The sequence below is a fragment of the Myxine glutinosa genome, chromosome 1 (assembly GCF_964187855.1).
Source record: "Myxine glutinosa chromosome 1, kmMyxGlut1.1, whole genome shotgun sequence".
NCBI lineage: Eukaryota > Metazoa > Chordata > Myxini > Myxiniformes > Myxinidae > Myxine > Myxine glutinosa.
The window spans coordinates 63,634,730-63,660,342 of NC_136261.1; the positions used below are offsets into that span (position 1 = coordinate 63,634,730).

A 25,613-nucleotide genomic window follows, 5' to 3' on the forward strand; every position below is an offset into this window, starting at 1 on the left:
CCCTGGTTATCCTGCTTCTCCTATTTCTGCATTCCAGTCTTCCATCATAATTAAAACATCTCCTTTAGGCACCTGTTCTACCAGTTCCTGCAACTTTCCCTAAAACTCCTCCTCGTCTTATTCATCTGCTGCAGAAGTGGGAGCATATATCTGAATGATGGTGCTGTTCACATCATCTGACACCATAGATAGCTTAATCTCATAGATTTCTGATCATGTTTGTTTTCTTGGAACATATGGAGAGGCTTGTCATTGCCTTCTTCTGGGCAGTATCTCCACGAGACGGGTGATCCTAAGCCTCGTTCTCCATAAGAGAATCCTCTGCCTAGCGTCAAGGCCATGCAGCCATCCAACACCTGCTCACATGACTTCACGTAATCCTGATCGGGAGGTTATAATGGGGGTAGTCCACCTTTTCCAAGGGTGGGCCACAGGTTAGTGGATGCTAAGGTCACCTCCTTTGAAAAGGATTTCTGCCTTCACCCCATTAAATCCTTAGTCCTTGGCTTAAAAAAAAAACCTGAACCACAAGACAGAGGCCGATTTGGATTAAGTTTCCTTCTCCTCGATGAGCAATCTCTCAAAGCTAATGGGCCCCATGTGCACACAGATTGATGTGCACATGTGCCATGTGTTCAGTGTTTCCATCTCCTATTTCTCTACAGCTCATCTCCGAGTTACTGAAACAATTATTGGAACGTCAGTCATCATGGACACAGCACACTTGGACAGCTTCAACTCGATGTTTTATTGCATCAGCAGCATCCGAGTCCTCCATGCTAAAGATGGGTCAATTACAGGTGTCTAGATTACCTTTACAATATTGCTTTTTGTATTAATAACTTTGAGAGGACAATAATTCACAGAGATACATTTGGTCAGTTTTCTTTTACCACATGCTCACAGTCAGAACGTACAGTGATGTACCGTACCAAACGTTTCAAATAACTTGTGTTGGTATAGGTAGAAGGTTATTGCACCAACGGATGTCAAATGCCTTTTCACGTCGCTGCGCTGCTTACCTGTGGGTCCGTGCAGAATGAAAGGTAAAACCCAATCCCCATTTAAACCTACAATACTATTAGGCGTTTGGTTGTTTTGTTTTTTAAAAAACAAACGAACAAGTTACGTGTGTTCACGCTAGATTAAATAAAAAAGATGGCAACTTGTAAACCTCTGTATAGAAGGTACACCTCGGAAAAAAAAAATACAATAATGCCGAGTCCATAAAGTTGCCTTTATGTAACAAACTGCTCCAAGAAAGCACCCTTGCCTCTTCCCTTCGGTGCCCAACCAACCACCCCATGCATGACCCAACAGACTGGACCCTTATTCACTGCACCTGCCAGCACATCCAGGACCACGCTTAGAATGCAGAACGACAATTCGAGGGGAATAGCGACCCAAATTGCAATTGAACATGAACTCAGGTATACTCACCAACAATCTTTTTGCCAAAGCCATTCCACAAAGTCATGCACCTCTTACAATCCAATTCGTCTTTGTGCGATAGATGCCATCGCCTCGTGGGACTTCTTTCACGTAAGGGCGCGGACACGTCGAAAAAACGTTTTTGGAGGATAGCGACAAAAGTTGCGGAAAAGCCAAGTGACTACTTGCTAAGCACTTTATTTCAGGCATTTAGTGTGGGCAAAATAAGTTACAAAAATTCTTACATTAAGAGAGTGAATTTCTTCACTTCTCAGCAACACCCGAGTGAACTCTTTCAGCTGTCACCGGAAATATCGCTCAATGTATCTATCCGCACTAAAAGACATGACACACAAAAATGGATATCCGCATTTGTCACAGACAAAATCCGGCCTAATTAAAATAAGAGTAAAAGTGACAAAACAAGTTTGTTTAAAATAAACAACATCTGACTTTCATCTTCCTTTATAAGGGATTATGCATCAAGTTTGCTTTAGATGCAGGTAAAAAGTCCATAATTTCATTGACGTACTATTATACATCGGCGGAGGTCGCTGAGGGAGTGCAAAGGTGCGACTTGTATTGGTAAAGTAACATACCTCTCATTAAGCTAAGACGATAGCTTTGGCCTGGGCAGTTCACACCTTGACTCATTCAGAAGTTCCTTAGTTCAAGCCAGAAGAACAATATTGTTGAGGTGTCTTCGAGGAAAGTGGGATGCATTCATCTTTGCGTGGAAAGGAGGATTCCAGCCCAACATGGAGTACAGGGTGCAAAATATCAGGCCGACGAGAACAAAATCCCCGAACTTCCTGGGGAAAAAATACCCGTTGTTTGAAGAGGAGGGCATCGATTCCTGTGCTCTGTCATCGGAGAGTCCGTCAATGTTGTTGGGCAACGAGAACACGGCAAAGTGGCACTTCCTATGACCCCACGCTTGTCCTGGGGTTGTCACGAGATGGATTCCATGTAGAGGGTCAAAGATCAGGGAAGCGGTTTGGGTCTTCGTGGTAGTTGCTCGGGATTTTGAACATGTCAGGTGGGAGCTGGTCGATGGTGTGAAATTCTTGGAAGGTGACAGTTGCAGTGATTGTTGGGAAAACAGGAATGTCTGAATAAACGAGAAAGGCAAGGGGAAATGGAGGTAAATATAGATAAGAGTTTGAAAGCATTATAAAGTAATGAAATAGCACAAGCTGGAAAAGTTTTATTCTAATTGTCAAGCAAAGGCCAAATAACAAAAAATAAAAAAGCACAATATTCACAAGACAATAAAATGAGCAGATTCTCGAATTTTCCAGACTTTCCTTGTTACCTCCACCAAAGCTGAATGGAGGTTATGTGTTTCCTCCCTGTTTGTTTGTCTCTGAGCAGAATATCTCAAAACGTCAGGGATAGATTCGGACTAAACTTTATGGACAGATTGGGTGTGTGACAAGGACGAATTGATTAGATTTTGGTGATTATCTAGATCTGGATACTGGAATTTTAAAAAGTGATTCTTTACCATTGAGAGGGCATGATATTTCAAAAAGTTGTGGACGTGTTATGACAAAACTTGGTGGATGAGTTGGTAGGTGACAAGAATTAGCCAATTAATTAGATTTTGGTTCAGGTCTGGATCCAGATCCAGCCTATCAGTGGATACACAATGTAAACTGTTGAGCCTGGCGGAGGTATGCACTCCACCAAGTTCCAGTTTGTTTCGTTCTTTATTCACTCCAATGTTTCTCTATCCACAGCCTTTGCAGTTGGAATTAAACGCCCCAAAGTTTGATTAGATTTCTTTCAGATGTGGTGTTCCCTCCAAATCGTTGCCTAATGTCAAAGGAAAAGTTCCCCCCAAAGAATACGTTATTAACATTGCAAAATGGCAATCCTCGGTGATTGTGCTTGCTTTACCACCCTCCCCCAAGTCAATATCAATCAAACGGAGCCTGTGCTGGTTGTGGACACGGAGGTATATAATAAACCTAGACCCGCAATGCGTCTATCCCTCCCACGCGAGCTAATGAGGTCACCGGAAGCAGTCTGGCGGCCATGTTGGTGTGACACTCCCATCGCCCCGCTAAACTTGAAACGAGTCAGTTTGTTCATTAGGTGCTCAACGTACTTTGACATATTTTGTGTGCATGTAGTATGAAGGTAGTAAGTATGTAGATAGTAAGTATTAAAATAGTAAGTATTAAGCTACCATAGTATGTAGTATGAAGGTACTAAGTATGTAGATAGTAAGTATTAAAGTAGTAAGTATTAAGGTAGTATGTAGTATGAAGGTAGTATGTAGTGTTACGGATTCGTCACTTCCGTTGTTGTGGTTTTCATCCACTGTAAACATTTTTGATTCCATGTATTATTATTGTTGTCGTTTGAGGGAAATAGAAATTATTATTTTCAAAAGGTAAAAAAAGTTAATGTTTTAAATGAAACCGGAACCGGACGACGACGAAGAGGAAGAGGAGAAAAAAGAAGGTGGAGCGAGTGAGTCGGAGAAGAAGCATAGTTGCTTTGCGGTCTGGAGCGAACGTTGGCGAGCAAGAGTCACGAGTGAACTTTGGGTTTCCCAGGAAAGGGATTCCTGCGACAGAGTTGTTATCGCTGTGACAGATCAACCTGCGTGCCAGGTTTTGCGGTCGATTCTGAAGAGAATCATCGTTGGGCCGTTACGTCTTGAGTACGGGCCGTCGGCCATTTTGACTCGCGCGCTTTGCGCAAGTTTTCTTTGCTTCGCTTCAGCCGTTTTCACCGCATTCAGACGTTTATCTGGCGTGGGTGTGTGCAACGTGGATTTTGAAGGTTAATTTGCGGTTCGCCGACTGTGAGCCGTGAAACGTCCATACCCGAGGGTGTGATTTCCCAGTCGCCTTTGGATTTACCAGTCGTCTTGAGGGCGCCGTGGCGCAGCTTTGGCCGCGTGACTGTGACTCTCAACCCAACGGGATTCTGGTCTCGATTGGACATCGTTCTGACGATCGCTGGAGCGGATCGACTTTGGCTTGAAGCCGGGATCGACTTTGGCTTGAAACCGGAACCAACTTTGGGTTGAAGCCGGGAAAGAGACATTGGGAATGTTCTTGTTTCACTCACTTGGAGCACAGTGAGTTATATATTACGAAACTGATGGTACCATCATAGGATATATATTGATTGTACTTTTGATTAATATTATTCTTGTACTGTTATTCTTGTGTGATCTCAATACAATATTTGTTTGTGAGTAACAATTGGGGTGGCTTCTCCATTGATCTTTGAATTAACAGACTAACACATTTTTCTGCCGTGACTCCTCTCGGGGCTCGGAGGTACACCGTGACCGGGGGTTGGGGAGGAGCACGTAACAGTAGTATGAAGGTAGTATGTAGTATGAAGGTAGTAAGTATGTAGATAGTAAGTATTAAAGTAGTAAGTATTAAGGTACCTACCGTAGTATGTAGTATGAAGGTAGTAAGTATGTAGATAGTAAGTATTAAAGTAGTAAGTATGAAGGTAGTATGTAGTATGAAGGTAGTATGTAGTATGAAGGTAGTAAGTATGTAGATAGTAAGTATTAAGGTAGTATGTAGTATGAAGGTAGTAAGTATGTAGATGGTAAGTATGTAGATAGTAAGTATGTAGTGGTATGTATGTAGTATGTAAGTAAGTATGTAGTAAGAATGTAAGAAGTATGTATGTCGGTAGTATTTATGTAGGTAGTATGTATGTAGGTGGTATGTATGTAGGTATTATGTATGTAGGTGGTATGTGTGTAGGTGGTATGTGTGTCGGTAGTATGTTTGTAGGTAGTATGTTTGTAGGTAGTATGTTTGTAGGTAGTAAGTATGTAGGTAGTATGTATGTAGGTAGTATGTATGTAGGTAGGTAGTAGTATGTTGTGGTAGTATGAAGTGGTAGTAGTAGTATGTAGTGGCAGTAGTAGTAGTAGTTGTAGTGCCAAGTTGTCATAGTAGTATGTAGTATGTAGTAGTAGTATGCTATAGTAGTAGTAGTATGTTGTAGTAGTAGTAGTAGTAGTAGTAGTAGTATGTAGTAGTAGTGGTAGTGGTAGTAGTGGTAGTAGTATGTTGTAGTAGTAGTAGTAGTAGTAGTATGTTATAGTAGTAGTAGTAGTAGTATGTTGTAGTGGTAGTAGTATGTTGTAGTAGTAGTAGTAGTATGTAGTATGTTGTAGTAGTAGTAGTAGTATGTTGTAGTAGTAGTATGTAGTATGTTGCAATAGTAGTATGTAGTAGTAGTAGTAGTATGTTGTAGTGGTAGTATGTTGTTGTAGTAGTAGTAGTATGTTGTAGTGGCATGTTGTAGTAGTAGTATGTTGTAGTGGTAGTATGTTGTAGTAGTAGTAGTATGTTGTAGTGGTAGTATGTTGTTGTAGTAGTAGTAGTATGTTGTAGTGGTAGTATGTTGTAGTAGTAGTAGTCGTAGTATGTAGTATGTTGCAGTAGTATATTGGAGTGGTAGTATGTTGTAGTAGTGGTAGTATGTTGGCCGCAAGAAAATATGCTTCCCTGACCTATGCATCCACGTTATCACGTTGGTTTGTTTACAAGCGAGTGTCACACAAACATGGCCGCCGACCGACTCGCTCTGACTTCAGTCAAGCAGGCGCATTGAGGGTCCAGGTTTATTATATACGTCCGTGGTTGTGGAGAGTAGAATTAACACAAGGTTGGGGTATTATGGAGGGAGGGGGAAATAGGAAACAGTGGAATTACTCGTACTGCGACTGGCACCCTGTGTACCCACTATCATGGAAATGAAACTCTCCGAGGTGGTAATTACCCTTATTATAAAGTTACATTTTGTCAGATTTAACCAAGATAACAGAACACACATTTATATTTTTATTTATTTTGTAAATATGGAGAATACTTCATTTACTTTATCACCTTAACATTGTCTTTAATGTCAATTACCGCTGTGATAAGGAACATCAATTACGCCGCTGTCGACTGTATCACCATGGCTTGCAAACAAACAAACTTTGAAGAATACCCCTAAAGTCGAGCAACAAAGCATTACAAAATTTAAGCAAAAACACGAATAAAGGAAATGGAAAGGTAAGGGAATGGTGAAACAGGGGTGTGTTCCATTACCAAGCAGCTTGTAGAGCGCTCATCAAGTGGCTTAAGCACGTAAGCAAGCACTCCAACAAAATGGTTGATGAGGAACGGCTGGCTTGGCAAGCATTAGTTATAAAAATTGCTAATTTCTTTAAATTTTCAGATTTTATTTATTTAGTCCACAAGATCCGATCCTCAAATCCGAAGCCAGATTTCGATTATATACTTTAATGAATTAGTCCATGACAGTCGATCTTGGAAAATCGCATCATATAATGCATGGAATCTCTCCAAGCTCCGAATTTGAAAACTATAGCACTTACAAAAGCGATGCACACAGCGATTTGTAGGTACGACGATCAGGTATTCGATGATTATGAGTGAGGAAAGTGAAAATATATATTTTTGAACACATCGTACAGAAACCATTGTGGCCTGTTCCAAGTCAACGCATTGTTGAGCAGGCTGAAACAAAATGGCAGATTAAGACCCCTTTGAGGTGACAGCAGGCTGACCAGCCATCTTGGTAAGGATTTTTTTAAAATGATGAGCACCCCCTATATTATCTTTAAAAGTTGTGTTTACATTTACCCAAATACACTGTTTCCACTCATGCACTCCCTTGGTGTCCCCTTAGTATGCATACAAAGTTTCAGGCTGCTAGGTTGCATGGTTTTGGATTTATGAAGAGTTATCAAAAATGGTAGAAACTTTGGATGGCAACACAAAAATGTATCCCTGCATCGTGGCAGCGTAGCGAGTATAAATTCTCATCCAGCGAGCAGTTTTTATTTTTTAACAGGTGTGTTGAGAATATGACACTGGGAACAAAACAGAAATTTGAAACAAGTCACTTTGTGGTGATGTGGAGTGTTGGTAGCAATGTGAATCACCAGCGATGCAAGGAGGTTAAACCAGGACAGGGAGCTTGGATCAGCTCCAGGCAGAATGACTCATACAAGGCTTTACTAGATGTATCATCCACACTGGTCCACCCAGACCCTCACACATACCTCTCATTTCTTCAATATAATTATTAATGCTGTACTCAACTAAGTGCACAGGGATAGGCAGTACATGGATGTTTCTCCATATTTATCTCATCCTTACTTTTTGTGGATGATTTTAAAATAAATGCTAATTGTGTAAGAAAGTTGATATGTATGTTTGTCATTGAAAATGTTGCTTTAAAAGAAAGAAATCTTCTTTTTTTTTGTATACAAGATCGAGGCTCGTGTAAGAGCTAACATTAGTCACATAAAGACAAACTGACACGTAAAACATATGATAAAGGGAGCACGAGACAAGATGGGGAGAGAGAGCGGGAAGCACACAAGTACAACTGTAGAGAACAGGGATGTCGGGAGATCTGTGAGAGGGAGAGGGCTTGGGGGAGATGGGGGGGGGGGGGCATGGGAAGGGGAGGGCGTGGGAGAGGTAAAAAAAAACACATGGACACTGCTAGGACTTCCAGGAAAGATGTTGGTATTTCAAATAAGTGGATCTGAGGTGAATTAACGGGGGTAGAAAAGATCACGGTTTTGGATGGGGGAAGATAAAAGATGGTGGTGAACAGCTGTTTTAAAGACCTGGAGGGAGGAGTGGGATTGAAGAGATTGAGGGAGTTGAGTTGAGTTGTTTATTTATTTATAGAGGTGGGGGAGACCCATACTGCTGATAAGAGTTTCGGAATGTTCACAACGAGTTGTGAATGTTCCTGGGGCTAAGAGCCATTCCTGGTGGGCTCACCACTCAATTTCAAGGTGCGGAAATTTCTGCCTAGAACCCACAACAGTGAGGACAATGCAGCAAGGATTAACTCACCTAACCACCAAGTTGCTCTTTATTACAATCCTTTAATCGAAATCCCCCATTAGGTAGCTATAGCCTGGTGTTGGCTTAACGGTTAGGGTGCCGGCTTGGGATCCTAGGATCCTGGGTTCAAATCCCGGTCGATCGCTAAATTAACACCAGGGTGGTTGACTCAGCCTGTCATCCTTCCAAGGTCGGCAAATTGAGTACCGGCTTGCTGGGATGAATGATCACGGTGTGTACCCCGATTTAGAATAGGTACACCGTATCCCTGCGCATCGTAAGAGGCGACCAAGGGTTGGCGTCAGGAAGGGCATCTGGCCATAAAAACATTGCCTCAAACAGGGAACCATGATTGATTGTCATGGGGCCCGCAAGGCTAACCCCCACTCGAGCGGGGAAAATGGCCTTAAAACGATCATTCATTCATTCCCCATTAGGTAGCTCTTTTTTATGCAAACTAAGATGCCGTCGTTTTTTCTAAGAATTCTTAGTCATTAACTTGCTTTGGAAGGTAAAGTACTTTAATACCTCCACCACCAAAGGTAGACCGAGGTTATATTTTCACCCGTTTGTTACAATTTTTGTCCAGTTTTGAAGCAATCGTTCTGCATTTTTTTTTATGTATGTAGGTGACCAGCCAAGGAGAGCAACGCGGATCTTTGGACCGGATCCTGGAAAAAAAAAGGAAAAAAAAGATCCTTTAACATTGGAAGATAGGGTGAATTAAAATTGATTAATTTAAGTTTTATCCAGCATACAAACTTATTTGTTTGTGTGTTTATTTTTTTTCCCCATCTCTGAAAGTCGAGGATATGCCACAACTGTGGTCGAGTCGTTCTGTTTTGCCAAGTGTTGCTCTATAAGTGATTTCTAGTTTGTTTGTTTGTTTGTGAGCAGGATAGGTCAAAAACATTGCAGTCGGATTTGGACAAATCTTGGTTGACAGGTTGGGTGTGTGACAAGAACGAATTGATTAGATTTTGGTGGAGATGCGGAACTGGATATAAGAAAAATTTTCAGCAATTCTTCACTATTGACATACAAGGCCCAAATGATAGACAGGTATCCCCCGCTTAAAGAAGGTTCGTGACAAAATGGTTTCATTTAGGCCTATGCATAGCTTAAAGAAGGCCTTCATTCGACGCCGCTACAATGAAGGAGCCACACATTGTCTGTGTTTGGTGATTGTGCAATGTCACGTCCATGACAATACGTTTTTTCCACTGAGTAATTTATCATTGTGTTGATTAACGTTTCAATGGGCGGATTAACTTTTCAGAATGAAAGGGTTAAAAATAACGATCTCCTCAACTCAACGATCAGTCAGCCTGGTGTTGGCTTAGCCGTTAGGGTGCCGGCTTGGGATCCGAGGATCCTGGGTTCGAATCCCGGTCGATCGCTGAATTAACGCCAGGGGGGTTGACTCAGCCTGTCATCCTTCCGAGGTCGGCAAATTGAGTACCAGCTTGCTGGGATGAATGATCACGGTGTGTACCCCGGTTTAGAATAGGTACACCGTATCCCTGCGCATCGTAAGAGCGTAACCAAGGGTTGGCGTCAGGAAGGGCATCCGGCCATAAAAAAAAACATTGCCTCAAAAAGGGAACCATGATTGTCATGGGGCCCGCAAGGCTAACCCCCGCTCTAGCGGGGAAAAATGGCCTTAAAACGATCATTCATTCAACCACCTTCTCTTACTGAAACTTGGCCTCAATATTGTTTTGGTAAGTGTTACAATTAAATTAACTTTATTATTGTGTTGCTGTCTTTATTATTAGGTAAATAATAATATTATAATGTCACATGCAACTAAAACCATCGTTGTGTCAAGCATATGGCTTTGCTTTTATACCGAAAAATTACAAATCTAATTCTCCCATTTGAAAAAATGGAAAACGAGCTTCTGCATAACAAAGGGGTACAAAGGCAAACAACCCCTTCTTTAAGCGGGGTATGTATAGCATGATATTCCAAAAACACATGGACAGATTATGGCAAAACTTGGTGGATCAGTTGAGTCGGTGACAAGAACAGGCTGATTAGATTTTGGTTCAGGTCCGGATGCAGGTGCGACCTATCAGTAGGATACAAAACGTAAACTTTCAACCTGGCAGAGGTATATGCGCTCTACCAATTGCCACTAGTTACGTATGCAAATGTCGACGAATTTTCTACCACCGCCTATATTCCACTTGTATGCTCCTTCCATAACTCGTTACAACATTTTCCCTTCTTCCCCCACCCCATTCCTCCCACCCTGCTGTCATCCTTCTCTTGCTCTTGCCAATTTAAAATTTTCTCAAAATAGCATCAGATCTTCCTGGCCTCTGTCTCTAAAATACCTACTCTGCCGGCTTCTAAGATTTCCCAGTTTAGGCTTATCTGATTATATTTGTACTTTGAACTGAGATTGTCTCATAATTCGATGCAAATCTCTTATGTCCAATACAAGTGGAGTGTGAGAGGGTTTGGTTGAGCCAGTGTGGATAACACCAAGTTAAATACCAAGTACGACGAGATAAAAACCAAAAAGCCAGTGGTATATGGAGAAACACCAACGTACTGCCTATACAGTGCCTATAGAAAGTCTATATCCCCTTTCAAAATTTTCACCTGTTGTGGCCTTATCGCCTGGAATGAAATTGCATTGAATCAGACTTTTTCCACCTTTATTTACACGTCATAACCCACAACTTCCAAGTGAAAAACAAATTCTACAAATTTCAGAAAATTAATTAAAACAAGAACAGATACATTCAAAGTACATCGCCCCCATGCCAAATAAATAAATATCCTACAGCGCAGCATTACCGGGGTGCCGCCATGCAGCTCATAGAGCCTGTATTGGGAGGGAGAGGTGTACAATAAATACAATCGATTCATTCATTGCATAATTAAAATCAATAAATAATTGTCCTAAAATATTTTCTCAATCAATTAGCTAAAAGCATACCTAAACCACCAGTGCTTCATCCGAAGCTGTAACTTTTTGGAAATTAATTAAGTCATTAATCGAAAAAATTAAATAATTATTTGATTAATCAATAAATAATTAATCGATTAATTAACTAATCAATAAATAAAAATATATCCTTTACAGCCACATCACTTGGTCACTGCAGTGACAAATATCAGCTTCCTAGCTCAAAAGGTGCCTGAGATATTGCCCAGATGAGAAAGAAAAGAAAAGAAATAAATGATTAATAATGAAAATAAATAAATAATAATCAAAATATAGTTAAATAATTAATCAATTGGCTAATGTAATACCTAAACTACCACCGTTTCATCTGAATCTGTAACTTTAAAAAAAGTATTTAATTTAGTCATTGATAGAATACTTAATCGATTAATTGATTAATCAATGAATCAAAAATAGCCTTTAGAGCCAAATCACTTGGTCATTGTCATGTCCAAATATCAGCTTCCTTGCTCAAAAGGTGCCTGAGATATTGCCCAGATGAGAAAGAAAATAAATAAATTAATTGAAAATAAGTAAGTAATTAATCAATGAATTTATTAATCAAAAAACAACGTTTTGGCCAAAGTACTTGCTCACTATTGTGCTCAAATTTCAGCTTCCTAGCTCAAAGGATGGCTGAGATATCGCCCGGACAAACAAACAAGAAAGAAACCGGAGTGAAAACTGAGTACTCCCTTTCAGTGTGCGTCATTTTCGGGCCCTCTTCGGTGCCCGGAAATGACGTCATGCAGCGTCTGAAGATGGCATAGGAAAGGAGCGGTGAACAAAATATATTTTATAGCCACATCACTTGGTCATTGTCATGTCCAAATACAAGCCTCCTAGCTCAAAAGGTGCCTGAGATATTTCCCAGATGAGAAAGAAAATAAATAAATGATTAATAATGAACATAAATAAATAAATAATGATCATCCTGAGTCTGAGTTAATACTTGGTGGAAGCACCTTTGACAGCAATTACAGCTATGAGTCTGTTGTGATTGGTCTCTACCAACTTTGCAACCTTGATTGGACAATATTTGCTGATTCTTTTGTACAAAACTGTTCAAGATCAGTCAAATCGTGTGGGGAGCGTTGATGGACAGCATTCTTCAAGTCATGCCACAGATTTTTGATTGGATTAATGTCGGGGCTCTGACTGGGCCACTCAAGGACATTTATCTTTTTGTTCCTTAGCCACTCTAGTGTAGCTTTAGCTGTGTGCTTCGGGCCGTTTTCATGTAGAAAGGTGAACTTCCTTTTGCCTTTTTGCCACATGACTTCAGAATCTCCTGAGTGTTTTTTTGCATACCTCAAATGGGACTTAAGGTGGGCTTTTTTGAGTAATGGCTTCCTTCTTGCCACCCTACCACACAGGCCAGACTTGTGGAGTGCTTGGGATATTGTTGTCACATGCACACAGTGACCAGTCTTTGCCATAAATGCCTGTAACTCTTTCAAAGTTGCTATTGACCTCTTGGTGGCCTATCTGATCAGTCTCCTCCTTGCGTGGTCATCCAGTTTGTTGGGACGGCCTGATCTAGGCAGGGTCTTTGTGGTACCATACGCCTTCCACTTCTTAATGATCGTCTTGACTGTGCTCCAAGGCATATTGAAAGCCTTTGAAATATTTTATACCTATCCCCTGATTCACTATATTTTATACCTGATATCCTGGAGGTCTTTTGAAAGCTCCTTGGTGCTCATGGTTGAGTCTTTGCTGTGAAATTCATTACTCAGCAAAGGAAACTGACAGAAACAGCTGATTTTATTCTGAAATAATCTGAATCACTACAATTTTATACAGGTGGAGGCCAATTAACTTGGTGTGTGATTTTGAAAGTGATTGGTTACACCTGAACTAATTTACAGTTACTATAAAAAAGAGGTTTTTTTGGAGAGGAGGATAAGGAAGAAAGTGAAGATCGACGAAATGCAGTTTGGATTCATGCCAGGAAGAGGAACGACAGACGCGCTTTTCATTGTGAGGCAGTTGCAGGAGAAGTACATGGAGAAGAGGAAGAAGTTGTTTCTTGGGTTTGTTGATCTGGAGAAAGCATTCGATAGGGTACCACGCAAAGTATTGACATGGGCATTGAGGAAGTTAGGAGTGGAGGAATGGTTGATCAGAGTAGTGATGGCAATGTACAAAAGAGCGCGCACAGCTGTAAGGACGAAGGACGGGAACAGTGGTGAGTTTGAGGTGAAGGTGGGAGTGCATCAGGGGTCGGTACTAAGTCCACTACTATTTGTAGCTGTGATGGAGGTGCTGGCTCATAACGTAAAGGAGGGTTTACCGTGGGAGTTGTTGTATGCAGATGATCTGGTGTTGATTGCGGAAAGTATGGATGGACTGAAGGAAAAGATGAACACGTGGAAGGAATGTATGGAGACAAAAGGTCTGAAGGTGAATATCGGAAAGACGAAGGTGATGGCAAGTGGTAAAGCATGTGGTGAGGTGGAAAGAACTGGGAAGTGGCCCTGTGCTGTGTGTAGGAAGGGTGTCGGAGTGAACTCCATTCAATGTACAATGTGCGCTGAGTGGGTTCATCAAAAATGTAGTGGTCTGAGAGGGTCATTAACCAGTGTGGCAGCTACATTCAAATGTAAGGTGTACACAGAGGGAGCTGCAGATGGAGGAAATGTTGAGTTGGATCTTGGAGACGGCGTGAAGCTGGAAGGTGTGAAAACATTTTGCTACCTCGGAGACATGCTGAATGGAGAAGGTGGATCAGACTCGGCAACGGTTGCTCGAGTGAGATGTGCATGGAAGAAGTTTCGGGAACTGGGTGGCGTGCTGATGATGAGGGGAGTGTCGTTGAAGCTGAAGGGAAAGGTGTATGCTGCATGTGTGAGAAGTGTTATGATTTATGGGAGCGAGACATGGGTAATAAACGTAGAGCAGCAATGAAGGTTGGAAAGGGTGGAAATGCGAATGGTTCAGTGGATGTGTGGAGTATCGTTGAGAGAGAGGAAGACAAATGATGAATTGCGAAAGATGATGGGAATAGAGCCTGTGATTGATGCTGTGAAGAGGAACAGGTTGAGATGGTTTGGTCATGTGTTGAGGAAGGATGAAAGTGACTGGTTGAGAAGAGTGATGGAAATGAATGTAGAAGGAAGCAGAGGACGGGGAAGACCAAAAAAGACTTGGCTAAAGATGGTGGAAGAAGAAATGCGGGCAAGGGGGTTAACAAGGAGAGATGCAGAAAATAGGGCAAAATGGAGAAGATTGTCATGGGGACCGCAAGGCTAACCCCCACTCTAGCAGGGAAAATGGCCTTTAAAATGCATGTTGTTGTTGTATAAAAAAGAGGGGTGGACAATTATCCAACAAAGATATTCTAGTTTTGTATTTTTTTTTTATTTTCTGAAATTTGTAGAATTTGTTTTTCACTTGAAAGTTGTGGATTACGATGTCTAAAAAAAAAGGTGGATGGAGTGTGATTTAATTAAATTTAATTCCAAGCTACAAGGAAACAAAAGGTGAAATTTTTGAAAGGGGGTGTAGACTTTCCAGAGCAGCATTTCCCGACCAGGGGGAAATTTCCCCCTGGGGGAAATTTTAGGATTCCAGGGGGGAAACCTATTCCAAGGGAAATACAATATTAGCATTCGTGTAATATTGTGCTTTAGTGAATAAATCTCAAATCTTTAATTATGTTGTTCTTTGACTTTTTACTTAACATAAACATTTATAACATCGTCGGTAAATAAAAATTTATATACAATAAATTTTTTAAATAAAATTTATATGTGTGAGTTTGTATGTGTCTCTCTGTGTGTGTAGGTTTGTATGTATGTGTAGGAGTGTGTGGGTGTGTGTGTGTTGCTATATTTTTATGTTATTTATTATGTTATTTACGTTATTAAGCGAATATATTTTGTGTTTTGGCTACTTTTTTCCTTGTTCATATATATATATATATATATTGTTACGGAACCCAACGTCGGCCTCAGTTCCCCTTAGAGGGGGGATTAATCCCCTCTTCTATAACTGACCGACGTGGTCCCTGACGCTGCCCAGCGACCTCCGGAAAAGCTGGTGGCACAGCCCCGTTCGTACCGCGGACAGATGTTAATTGCCGAGCGGTTTTAGCAACCGCGGCACGAACTATTAACAGAAACTAGACCCGATCCTTGAACGTTGGCCAAATCGTGCCACAGGTTTTCAATGGGGAAAAGACAAAGACGACGGATGTGAAGAAGAGGAAGACGAAGGCAAAAGGTTGGAAATACGACTGATTTATTTGTATCTATTTACACAATGAAAGAAACCAAGGAAGAAGGAAGAATAAGAAAATAAAGACAGAAAGAGGGACGGACCAGAAGGACACAGTGAAACTCTAGCTTACCTATTAACAGTCTTACTTAAACCCCAGGACAACACAGAAGACGGACGAACAATCAGACTTACACGGGGGATGATGGCAGGAACGAATGGCGGGAAGGGTCCGGGTGGTTGGGATGATCGCGGCTCGAGTTGGGCAGCCGCCGGCTCTCCTCAACCGTCTCTCGTACGGCGATTCCTTTGAAGCTGCAACTGCCGTCACCGCTCAAAGCTGCCGTGGTCCAAAACTGCGGTGGTTCCCAAGCTCCGTCGGTTCAAGCTGCTGTGGTGTGCCGCATCTGCCGTGGGGGCCTTGCGTGACGGGTTCTCTCTCTCTCTCAAAGGCTTGCTGTCTCTCTGCCGTTTCTCTGCCGCAACTCTCAGGACTCTCCTTGGGTATTCAACTTGCTCTCTTCTGGAAGCTTTCGCGCGCGCTTATATAACGCCTCGGGCGATCAAGCCGCTGGCCTCCAGGACACGCCCATCGGTGAGCTCGCCTCGGCCCTGATTGGTCGCGAGGGCTCACCGATTCCGCCCTTAGAGGAGGCGTTGGCAAGGCCACGCCTTGTTCCCGGCGCTGGGCCGACTCCTCCCACCGTCTGCTCCGAGATGACCTCGTGGCTAATGGAGTCTTGCAGCAAAAAACCACAACCCCACAGCAGCAGCGGAATGCAGAAAACCGCCCAATGCAGTTGGCATGACAAAAGGGGCATTGTGAAGGGAATCTACCTTGTTTGAATTCGGTGCAATGGAGTGTTAATTAATGGAAGACAAAGCCTTAATCTAATCCACATAATAAGGAGATAACTACTGAACAAGGAGGAAATCTATGATTGGCTACGTGTGGTATATGGAATAACTACGGGAACGACCTTTGACCTTTATACACAACATGGAGGAAGGAGGGTGATATCTTACAACAACAAAAAAAAAAAACACAATTTTCATATCCACAACAATATATATATATATATATATATATATATATATATATATATATATATATATATATATATATATATATATATATATAATATATAATATATATATATATATAATATAATATAATATAATATATATACATAATATAATATAATATAATATATATATATATAATATAATATAATATAATATAATATAATATAATATATATATATATATATATATATATATATATATATATATATATATATATATATATGGATATATATATATATATATTGTTACGGACGCGGTTAAAGATGTTATATTTGCCGAGCGGAGGCTCCGCGACCGAACAGTTATTCCCCGACTCTAAAACCCGATTGACCCCAAACTTTGGCCGGATCGCGCCACCGCTATTCAATCGGGAAAACTCCAAAGCGACCGAATGCAAAGAGGAAAAGGAATAAGACGAGAAAAGGGTTGAAAATACTACTAAATTTATTTACTATTTACAGGCTCAAAATAACCAAGGAAGAAGGAAAGATAAGAAAATAATTTACAGAAGATATTAGAGACACAGTGCAACGCTAGCTTACCTACAGTCTTAATTAACCCAGGGACAGAACAAACAAGGACAGACTCACGCGGGGAATGATGATAGGACTGGCAGGAGGTGAATGGCTGGAGGGAGAGGAAGGTCCACGGGTACTGCAGCACGATCGGCGCGTTGGGCAGCCGCCGTTCCTTCGCGGCCCCTGCTCCAAACTGCCGTCCAGGCCCACGCTGCTGTGGCTGCAGTTTCGGTGGCTCGAGCTGCTGCTCAACTCTGGACTTCTCTCGGACTCAACTCAAAGCGCCTCTCTTGGACTCAACTCAGAGCGCATCTCTTGGACCCAACTCAAAGCGCATCTCTTGGACCCAACTCAAAGCGCATCTCTTGGACCCAACTCAAAGCGCATCTCTTGGACCCAACTCAAAGCGCATCTCTTGGACCCAACTGCTTGGACTCCCTCTCGTCTGCACTTGGGAACGCCCCGCCGGCGGGTTATATAGGCCCCGCCCCTCAACCTTTTCGGACCTCCCCCAAACGTTCTCTCTCCGCCCTCTCAAGCCAAACCCCTGGCTCATGGTTGGTCGAGTGGGGCTGGCTCACTCCTCCCCTCTATGACGAGGTGGAGACACGCCTTTCTTCTCCGACCCTGCCTCGTGGTCAATGGCGGCAATTGGAGGGGAGGTAATTGCCAATCGACGAAAGGGGGAATGGAGGTTTTGGGAATGGGAATGAAGGGAATCTATCTCTTTCACTTGGTGCAATGGAGTACTTCAATTAATGGGAGACACAGCCTGACCCTAAAACACAGAATAAGATATAACTATCGAACAGGGGTATTCTATGATTGGCTGACGTGTATGCTTTTGGACTAATTATGGGACGCCCTTTTGACCTTTACACAACTCCGGAGGCAGGAGGCGCAGAATAAACAATAATAATAATAAAGCACACAATAAAAAAAAATACAGTCCTCATATCCGCAACAATATATATATATATATATATATATATATATATATATATATATATATATATATATATATATATATATATATATATATATGGAGGGGGGGAGGGGTGGGGGGTAATCCGGACGGTTGAACTGGTAAACGACAGAAAAAAGGTTTGGAACCACTGTTCTAGAGGCACTGTAGCTGTGCAGACTGTGTTGAGCAGCATTAAGAATTGTATGGAAGAAATAAGAGCTATTGAAGATAAGTAATGCTGCATTTGCATAATACTAGGGCATGCCCGTACTATATATATGCCCGTACTATATATATATCTAAAATTATATCCCCCCCCTCTATTTACATGAAATGGTTTGGTCCATTCGCAACGCCAAAGCGAACGGCGAACGGCTTGCGAGTACAGTGACAATCCCCCCCCTCTATTTACATGAAATGGTTTGGTCCATTCGCAACGACCACAGAACCCCCCCCTCTATTTACATGAAATGGTTTGGTCCATTCGCAACGCCAAAGCGAACGGCGAACGGCTAAATCGCCATAGCTCGGTAACTACTTGTCCGATTAATTTCAAACCTTGAAAAGGCACATCCTCGGGTCCCCAGCAATATACCTGGCAAGTTTAAAGTATATCGGACCGGTAGTTGTCGAGAAACAGCGGTCGCATACACACACACACACACACAGACAGAGATTGCTGGAATTATAGATAGATGCAATGAAATTTGAGATTTTCCTCAAATTTCTTACCATGAGTGCAATGAGACATTTTCCTCAAATTGAAAGCTGGTGCTTTTCCCAGCATGCATCACGCACAGCACATCCATGATTTACCTACGGGTTATCGGCATGACTGGCTTATTTAAACACGAGAGAGAAAAACAAGTGCAGCCAAAACAAGAGGCAAATAAACTGATGGATAGATACAAATGTCTACAATGTCTCCAAAATACACACAAGCAACATAGAGTTAACACTACCTATCGCACTTCTGGCCATGTGTACAAATATAGTCCACAACCTCCCATCTGGTTCACAAGTAGTTTTGTTCAGTAGCTCTTTAAAGTCCCAATCGAGGGTTGCAAGATGTATTCAGGAAACACACCCAAAATCTTCTGTCAAGAAGTATGGAGCGATGGAGGTATCCGGTGAGATGAAGGAAATTATTGTTGGACCCAAAATTGTAGGATTCTCCGATGTAATTTGACGTGTGAAATAGGGGAAGAAGTTTGGGTTGGCAGCAGGAGGAAGTTGGCGGTTATAGAAAGAGACTCATGACATAGTCAAGCCATAGATGGTAGCAGGTTGTCAATGGTAGAAACACATGAGTATGCAGACAATGGAAACGGCCTTAAGTCACTAACGATAGTATCTGCATGGTGTTTGTGCCCATACGCCAGACCATGAGGACCCTAAGGACGTGAGGCATGAAAAATAGCGAGGTCTCCAGTCACCGGCGTAGCCTAAGGCACCACATGATCAGCTGCAGGATCAGGGCTAATGCCCTGACATCGCTTCTGATACCTCAGGTGGATGACAACCCCATGGGCAGTATCAAAAATACTTAAAGAGAATGGGGATCCATACATTTGAATCGGGACCTCAGAATTGGCCATGTCTTCACCTTCTGCCACAATGTTTCTGCTTCAACTGCTTCCAGAAAATCTTTCCTCTGACTCCGCAGGTACATTCAGCTTTTCCCTGTGAACACCACTCCCATCTACATATTTTGTATGTATATTAAAGCATGGAAATGGTGATATGGCTAGTTTCTGACTTTATCAGGACTCTCCAGGTCAAATAATCGTGGCAGGCATCAAACCAAATCAGTCCTGAGCCCTTAGGCCTTCAGGTCCTCACTGCATATGTCCACTCCATACCTTGGCCTAGTACCACTCTTCACATGGCCAAGGAGTAGCTGTTTGGGTATTTGATAGTCAGGTATGTAGTAAACATGATTAAGATGGCACCTGAGGGGTTTGCTTAATATATTCCAGTTAGTCTTAGTCAGGACCTGTTGTACTTCATGTTGTCCTACCCAGAGGTGCTCAAGATGGTTCTTGGGCATCCCAGGTAAAACATCTCCAGCCATTGTCTATGGAGTTAGAGGGCAGCCCACATCACCCAATCTTGATTCCCTTGTCTTTTTCTGATAGGTCTGTATTTTTTTCCTGATATGTTGAAGTGTGTGATGACCTGGTAGTTGTCAACTTGTTAAATGGTGTGTGGTCAACCTTCTTAAAAATGTATACCAACAGTACATTTTCACAAACTTCTAGGATATCATCTCATAGCTTCATCTAGCTAGCTCTAAAATAGATATTCCAGCCCTACACTGAATCCTCTGTGGTAGCTATGGAAGTGGTGACCAAAACATTGCACAGTATTCTAGATGAAGATAGGTCGAGAGAGTGACAGAGAGAGACACTCTTTTTCTTCCTCAATTACGACAGTTACGCCCACTTTCTTGTTGGTTTAGTCGGGGGAAACTTGGCCTTTCATGAAACGACTGGCCAGGTCTGACGATTGACTAAGGTTCGGGCAGGAATGTGGAATTTGGCCATGGTGCCAGTGATAGCTCCGCACACTTCGCAAAGGACACTCTTGAATCTTTAACATCCACAAATTAATGTCAGCAGATGGGACGCCCATTTAGCGTCCATCCGAGTGAAGGCACACACATTGCTGAATCACTGTCTGTGAAACAACAGAGTGACAGTTTATAGCTGGGCCGAAATTCGAACTCAGGCTAGACAGCTTAGAGCCAAGTGTGTGTACCTCCAGGCATTCCTGCCAGTCCCTTATCTAACCTCTTATGTAGTACCTTATCAAATCCCTTCTGAAAATCTAGATTCACTACATCCACTGCACTTTCTTCATCCCCCAGTCATAAACTGCTCCAAATAACTCCAATAACTGTTAATCATGACCTCCACTTAGCAAATCCATGCTGACCACCTTTAATTCATTTATATATTTATCTAAATGGTTCACCTTCCGACCCCTAATTAAAATTTCAAACATCTCCACAAGTGAGGTTAAACTAACAAGTGGACAGTTCCCGGATTGCCCTCTCGATCCTCTCTTAAATAACGGTATTATGTTTGCTATTCTGCAATCCTCTGGTACCTGTTGTTTGTTTTGTATCAAATGAACCTCTGGTTCATGTAAGAGCAAACACATACAACATATAATAAAGGGAATGGGAGACAAGAGGGGGAAGCACAACAACAGAAGAGAACAAGAACATCGGGAGATCTGTGGAAGAGAGAGGGTTGGGGCAGGATACATGGGATAAACAACATGGACACTACAAGGACTTTCAGGAAAGAGTGGTGTAAATAAAGGGACTGAAAGTAGTACAGTGAAAGGACAAATAAAAACAATCATGGACACAATGAGGGAAACTGGTAGGCCTCAAATAACCCAGTATGAAAAGTCCAACGAATGCATACAGATTTGCACAAATTTTAAAACAAAACCGAACTAGAAGCATACAGTAAACACAGAGACAGCAAAATAAACATTAGAAACTCGACAAAACAACAGGGAGTATTTATCTTTGAGGAAAACAGCATAGACTAAATTGGCACACTCATGAGCTAAAGTATAGGTTCTCAAAGTGGTCCCTACCGCCCCCCAGTGGGCACTGGGAACTTTCAGGGGGGCGCTCGAGAGTCCATGGGCGGTAGGGGGCCGCTGGCAATGATTTGGGGGGCACTGGCAATTTAGAGGAGCAGCGGCGATTTGGAGCGTTCATTGGGCTTCCTGCAGTCTGAACAGGTTACCCGGCGCCATTCGGCAAATTGGCCATCCAATCAACGACCACATTCTTTCCCCCTTCGCATGGTTTTTATGATCACATATTCGCTGATGTCGAGTAGGTATTTTCTTGTCCATACATGCACACGCAACAAACATGATAGTGTATGACACCAGCGAAATACTATTGGCCGCCGATGCAGCCAATAGTACAACACTAATTTTTGTCACGTGGTGCCATTTCAACCAATCGGCTTGCAAGAATCTTTTTATGCGGGATATAATACACTCTATCCGTGCTGGACTATTCAACGTGCCTGGTTCAACTTTACAGCCTGGCCTTGCCAGCACAGACATTGGGCAAGGTATGAACAGTCAGTGTTAGTCTTTCGACATTTTGGCGTGTTGATTTCGTTATTCAAAAAAGCTTCACGTCCGGTCGGTTTCAAGATGTCGGCCTCAAAGAAAAAGTGTCGTCAGTATTCTATTGAATACATCAAGTATGGATTCATTCCATATCTCCGACGAACAAACAGTTACCGATGTGTTTGTTGTGTGGCATCACGCTGTCCAATGAAGCAATGAAACCATCTCGACTGAGCGAGCACCTGAGTAAAAAGCACAGTGATGAGGCTCGCACAGAGGTCAGCTATTTCCAATCGCTGAAAGAGAAATTTGAGAAGCGATCCACGGTAACGACGATGTTCAAAGCCAGCCAAATGCTCGTGGATAAAGGACTGGAAGCATCGTATAAGCTGTCGTTGCTCATCGCCAGATCTGGAAAACCGTATTCAATCGGCGAACAGTTGATCAAACCAGCTGTTGGGGAAGTGATAAAAACCGTTATGGGCCAGGATCCGAATCCAGTTCTCTCGTCGATTGCGCTCAGCAATGATTCCGTGGCCAGGTGGATTGATGAAATGTCATCAGATGTAGAAGATAGCTGTGTAGTGAGCTGAGAAGCACACACGTCGCCATCCAGCTGGATGAGTCCACTTTGCGTGACAGTGAAGCTCTGTTACTCTGCTACGTTCGCTTCATCCGTGATCAGGAAATGGTGGAAGAAATGTTGTTTGCCCGCTCTCTCCAGACCGATACGAAGGGTTCTTCCATCTTCCAAACGTTGGAGAAGTACTTCACTGATAAGAACATACCGATGGAGAACATTCTCGCTTGCACGACGGATGGGGCACCAGCGATGGTTGGCCGCCAGCGTGGTTTTATTGCTCTTCTGAAGAACCAGGTACCGTCCGTGTGCCATTCACTGTGTCATGCACCGCCAGCATCTTGTAGCAAAAGCTCTCAGCAACAGACTTCATACATCACTCCAAACAGTAATCAAAGCAGTGAATAAAATCAAGGTGTCATCTCTGCATGATCGGCTGTTTCGTCAGCTTTGCCAGGAGAACGATGAGGCATTCGAGCAGCTCCTGTTGCATACCGAAGTTCGATGGTTCTCCAAAGGTGCTTGTTTGACCCGTTTCCATGCCCTCTTCTCAACAGTGGTCGAGTTTCTGTCGGAAATTGATACGGAGCTATTGGAGAAAGTGAATGCGATTGAGCATGATGTGGCTTACCTCACGGACATATTCAGTATACTGAATAAAACCACCTTTAGAGGCCATTTTTCCCCGCAAAGCGGGGGTTGGCCTTTTTCGGGAACCGTGGTTGTTGTTGTTTTTCGGTCCCCTTTTTGAAGCAATGTTTTACGGCCGGATGCCCTTCCTGACGCCAACCCTTTTTGCCGCCTTTAACGACAAACAGGGAATTACCAGTGAACTGGTACTCAATTTGCCGACCTCGGAAGGATGACAGGCTGAGTCAACCCCCCTGGTGTTAATTCAGCGATTGACCGGGATTCGAACCCAGGATCCTAGGATCCTAAGCCGGCACCCCTAGCCGCTAGCCCAACACCAGTATACTGAATACCAGTATACTCAGTATACTGAGCCCAACACCAGTATACTCAGTATACTGAATGATGTCAACAAACAACTCCAGGGTGACCATATGACGCTGATTAAAGCAAAGAAAGTGATCGGCGCGTTCGTAACCAAGGCGACTCTGCACAGGGAATCCCTCGGCCGCCGAGATATGTACCACTTTCCCCAGTTGGCAAAGGAAACTGCTGTTTCTGACGAAGAGCCGCTCGTTTATTGCAATCACCTTGAGAAGATTTGTGGAGATATGGAGCAGCATTTCAGAGACATGCTAGAACTGTCGGTGCCAGCATGAGTGATCAACCCATTCAAATGTAACATTCAAGATGTGAAGCGCGAATTACAGGACGAAATTATGAACCTCCACAATGATGATGAGGCGAAGGCAAGATTCTCGCAGCATGAATACCGCGAATTCTGGATTCTGGAGCGGGGCGAATACCCCGCAATGTGGACAGAGGCAGAACTGCTGCTGATGGCGTTCCCCACATCATACCTCGTTGAAAGAGGGTTCAGCGCCGTGATGGTGCTGCTGACCAAGTATCGAAACCGCCTTGACATTACCAAGAGGGGCGATCTGCGTCTCTACCTCAATGAGATGGAGCCAGACGTTCGTAATCTCGCAGCGAGTCACCAGGCCCACCCTTCACACTAACGGTATTTGGGCCTGTGATAACAGATTCCCAGTTTGCCTCACCTGGACCTGTTCTGCTGAAACATTGTAGGTCGTGCAAAATAAAATAAAAAGCAAAGTAAAATAAAGTAAAATATTATTCAGAAAATATTTGGCTTCTGTTATTTTTGCTTCCTATCTACATAAATTCTGGGTGTCCGACCACGAACGATAGGACAAGGTGGGCATTGGGCCGGTCCAAGAGGGCAGAAGGGGGCGGTAGTCCAAAAAAGTTCGAGAACCACTGAGCTAAAGCAACCTGAATCGGAGGACCGGCGAGTTGTTACCGGAACCGGACATCCGGAAGAACCGGAGGTCCAACCTGTCTCGACTCCACGGAGTTGTTCAACATATCAGCTAACATCTCGCTTACCTGCTCTGCTACCTCCCTCACTATTCTTGGATGCATATTATCTGGCTCTGGAGCTCTATCTTGTCTAATCTTTCCTAGTTGCTTCTTAACGTCATCCACTCCGACTCGGAACTCCTGTAAAAGTCCTTCCTCGTGCCATAGATAGATTATTATCTGAGCTATTGCAAATCCACTGACAAAACTTGTGCAGATGTGGAAACAAAATAACTATTTAATAAATGTGCCATTTCAGTTTCATCACTAGATAATCTCCATGTGATATTCCTCAATAGCTCCACACTTATCTTAACCTGTTCTTTACCCTTTATATGCTGAAAGGATGCTTTTTTATTATGTTTAAATAGCAGAGACCCGTGGAAATTCCACGTAATGTAAAATGCGACTTCAAGTCCTAAACCCTTGCCTCATAACCCCAAAGTCCTCACCCTCCACCTCCTAACCCTATGGTGTCAAAATCCCCTCCCACTTCAAGCCTTCAAACCCTTCACCATCTGTCACGGTCGCCTCTCCAACTCAAATCCCGTGAGGTATGTGGAAAAGATATGTGATCATGAGCAGGTCATGGCCCGTCACGGTCGCCTGTTCACCTCAATCCCGCGAGATATTTGGAAAGGATATATGATCATGAGCAGGTCATGGACCATCATGGCCGCCTGTTCAACTCATAATCCCACGAGATAGATAAGAAAAGAACAACCCAAAAACAATTATCTTCTTTCTGCTGCATATATACACCGTTAAAAAGTAAATAATGACCTCAGACAAAGACCTTTGAAATGACATGGGTTTAAGCCCTACTTGAGAGAACGCCACATAGTTACAGTCA

The 25,613-nt window shown here is 42.7% G+C and overlaps 1 protein-coding gene across 4 annotated transcripts in view; it reads right to left on the reverse strand.

The window, feature by feature from the left end:
- Positions 1–729: 729 nt before the first annotated feature.
- ANKRD13C (ankyrin repeat domain 13C) overlaps positions 730–25,613 on the reverse strand; it is a 122,408-nt gene continuing 97,524 nt past the window's right edge. For all 4 annotated transcript variants that reach the window (XR_010982474.2, XM_068103564.2, XM_068103567.2 and 1 more), the window contains one exon: positions 730–2,542. Coding sequence is in view for 3 of the 4 variants with exons in the window: in XM_068103564.2 (XP_067959665.1) it covers positions 2,409–2,542 (134 nt within the window). In the remaining variant the exon portion in view is untranslated. The remainder of the gene's footprint in view (positions 2,543–25,613) is intronic.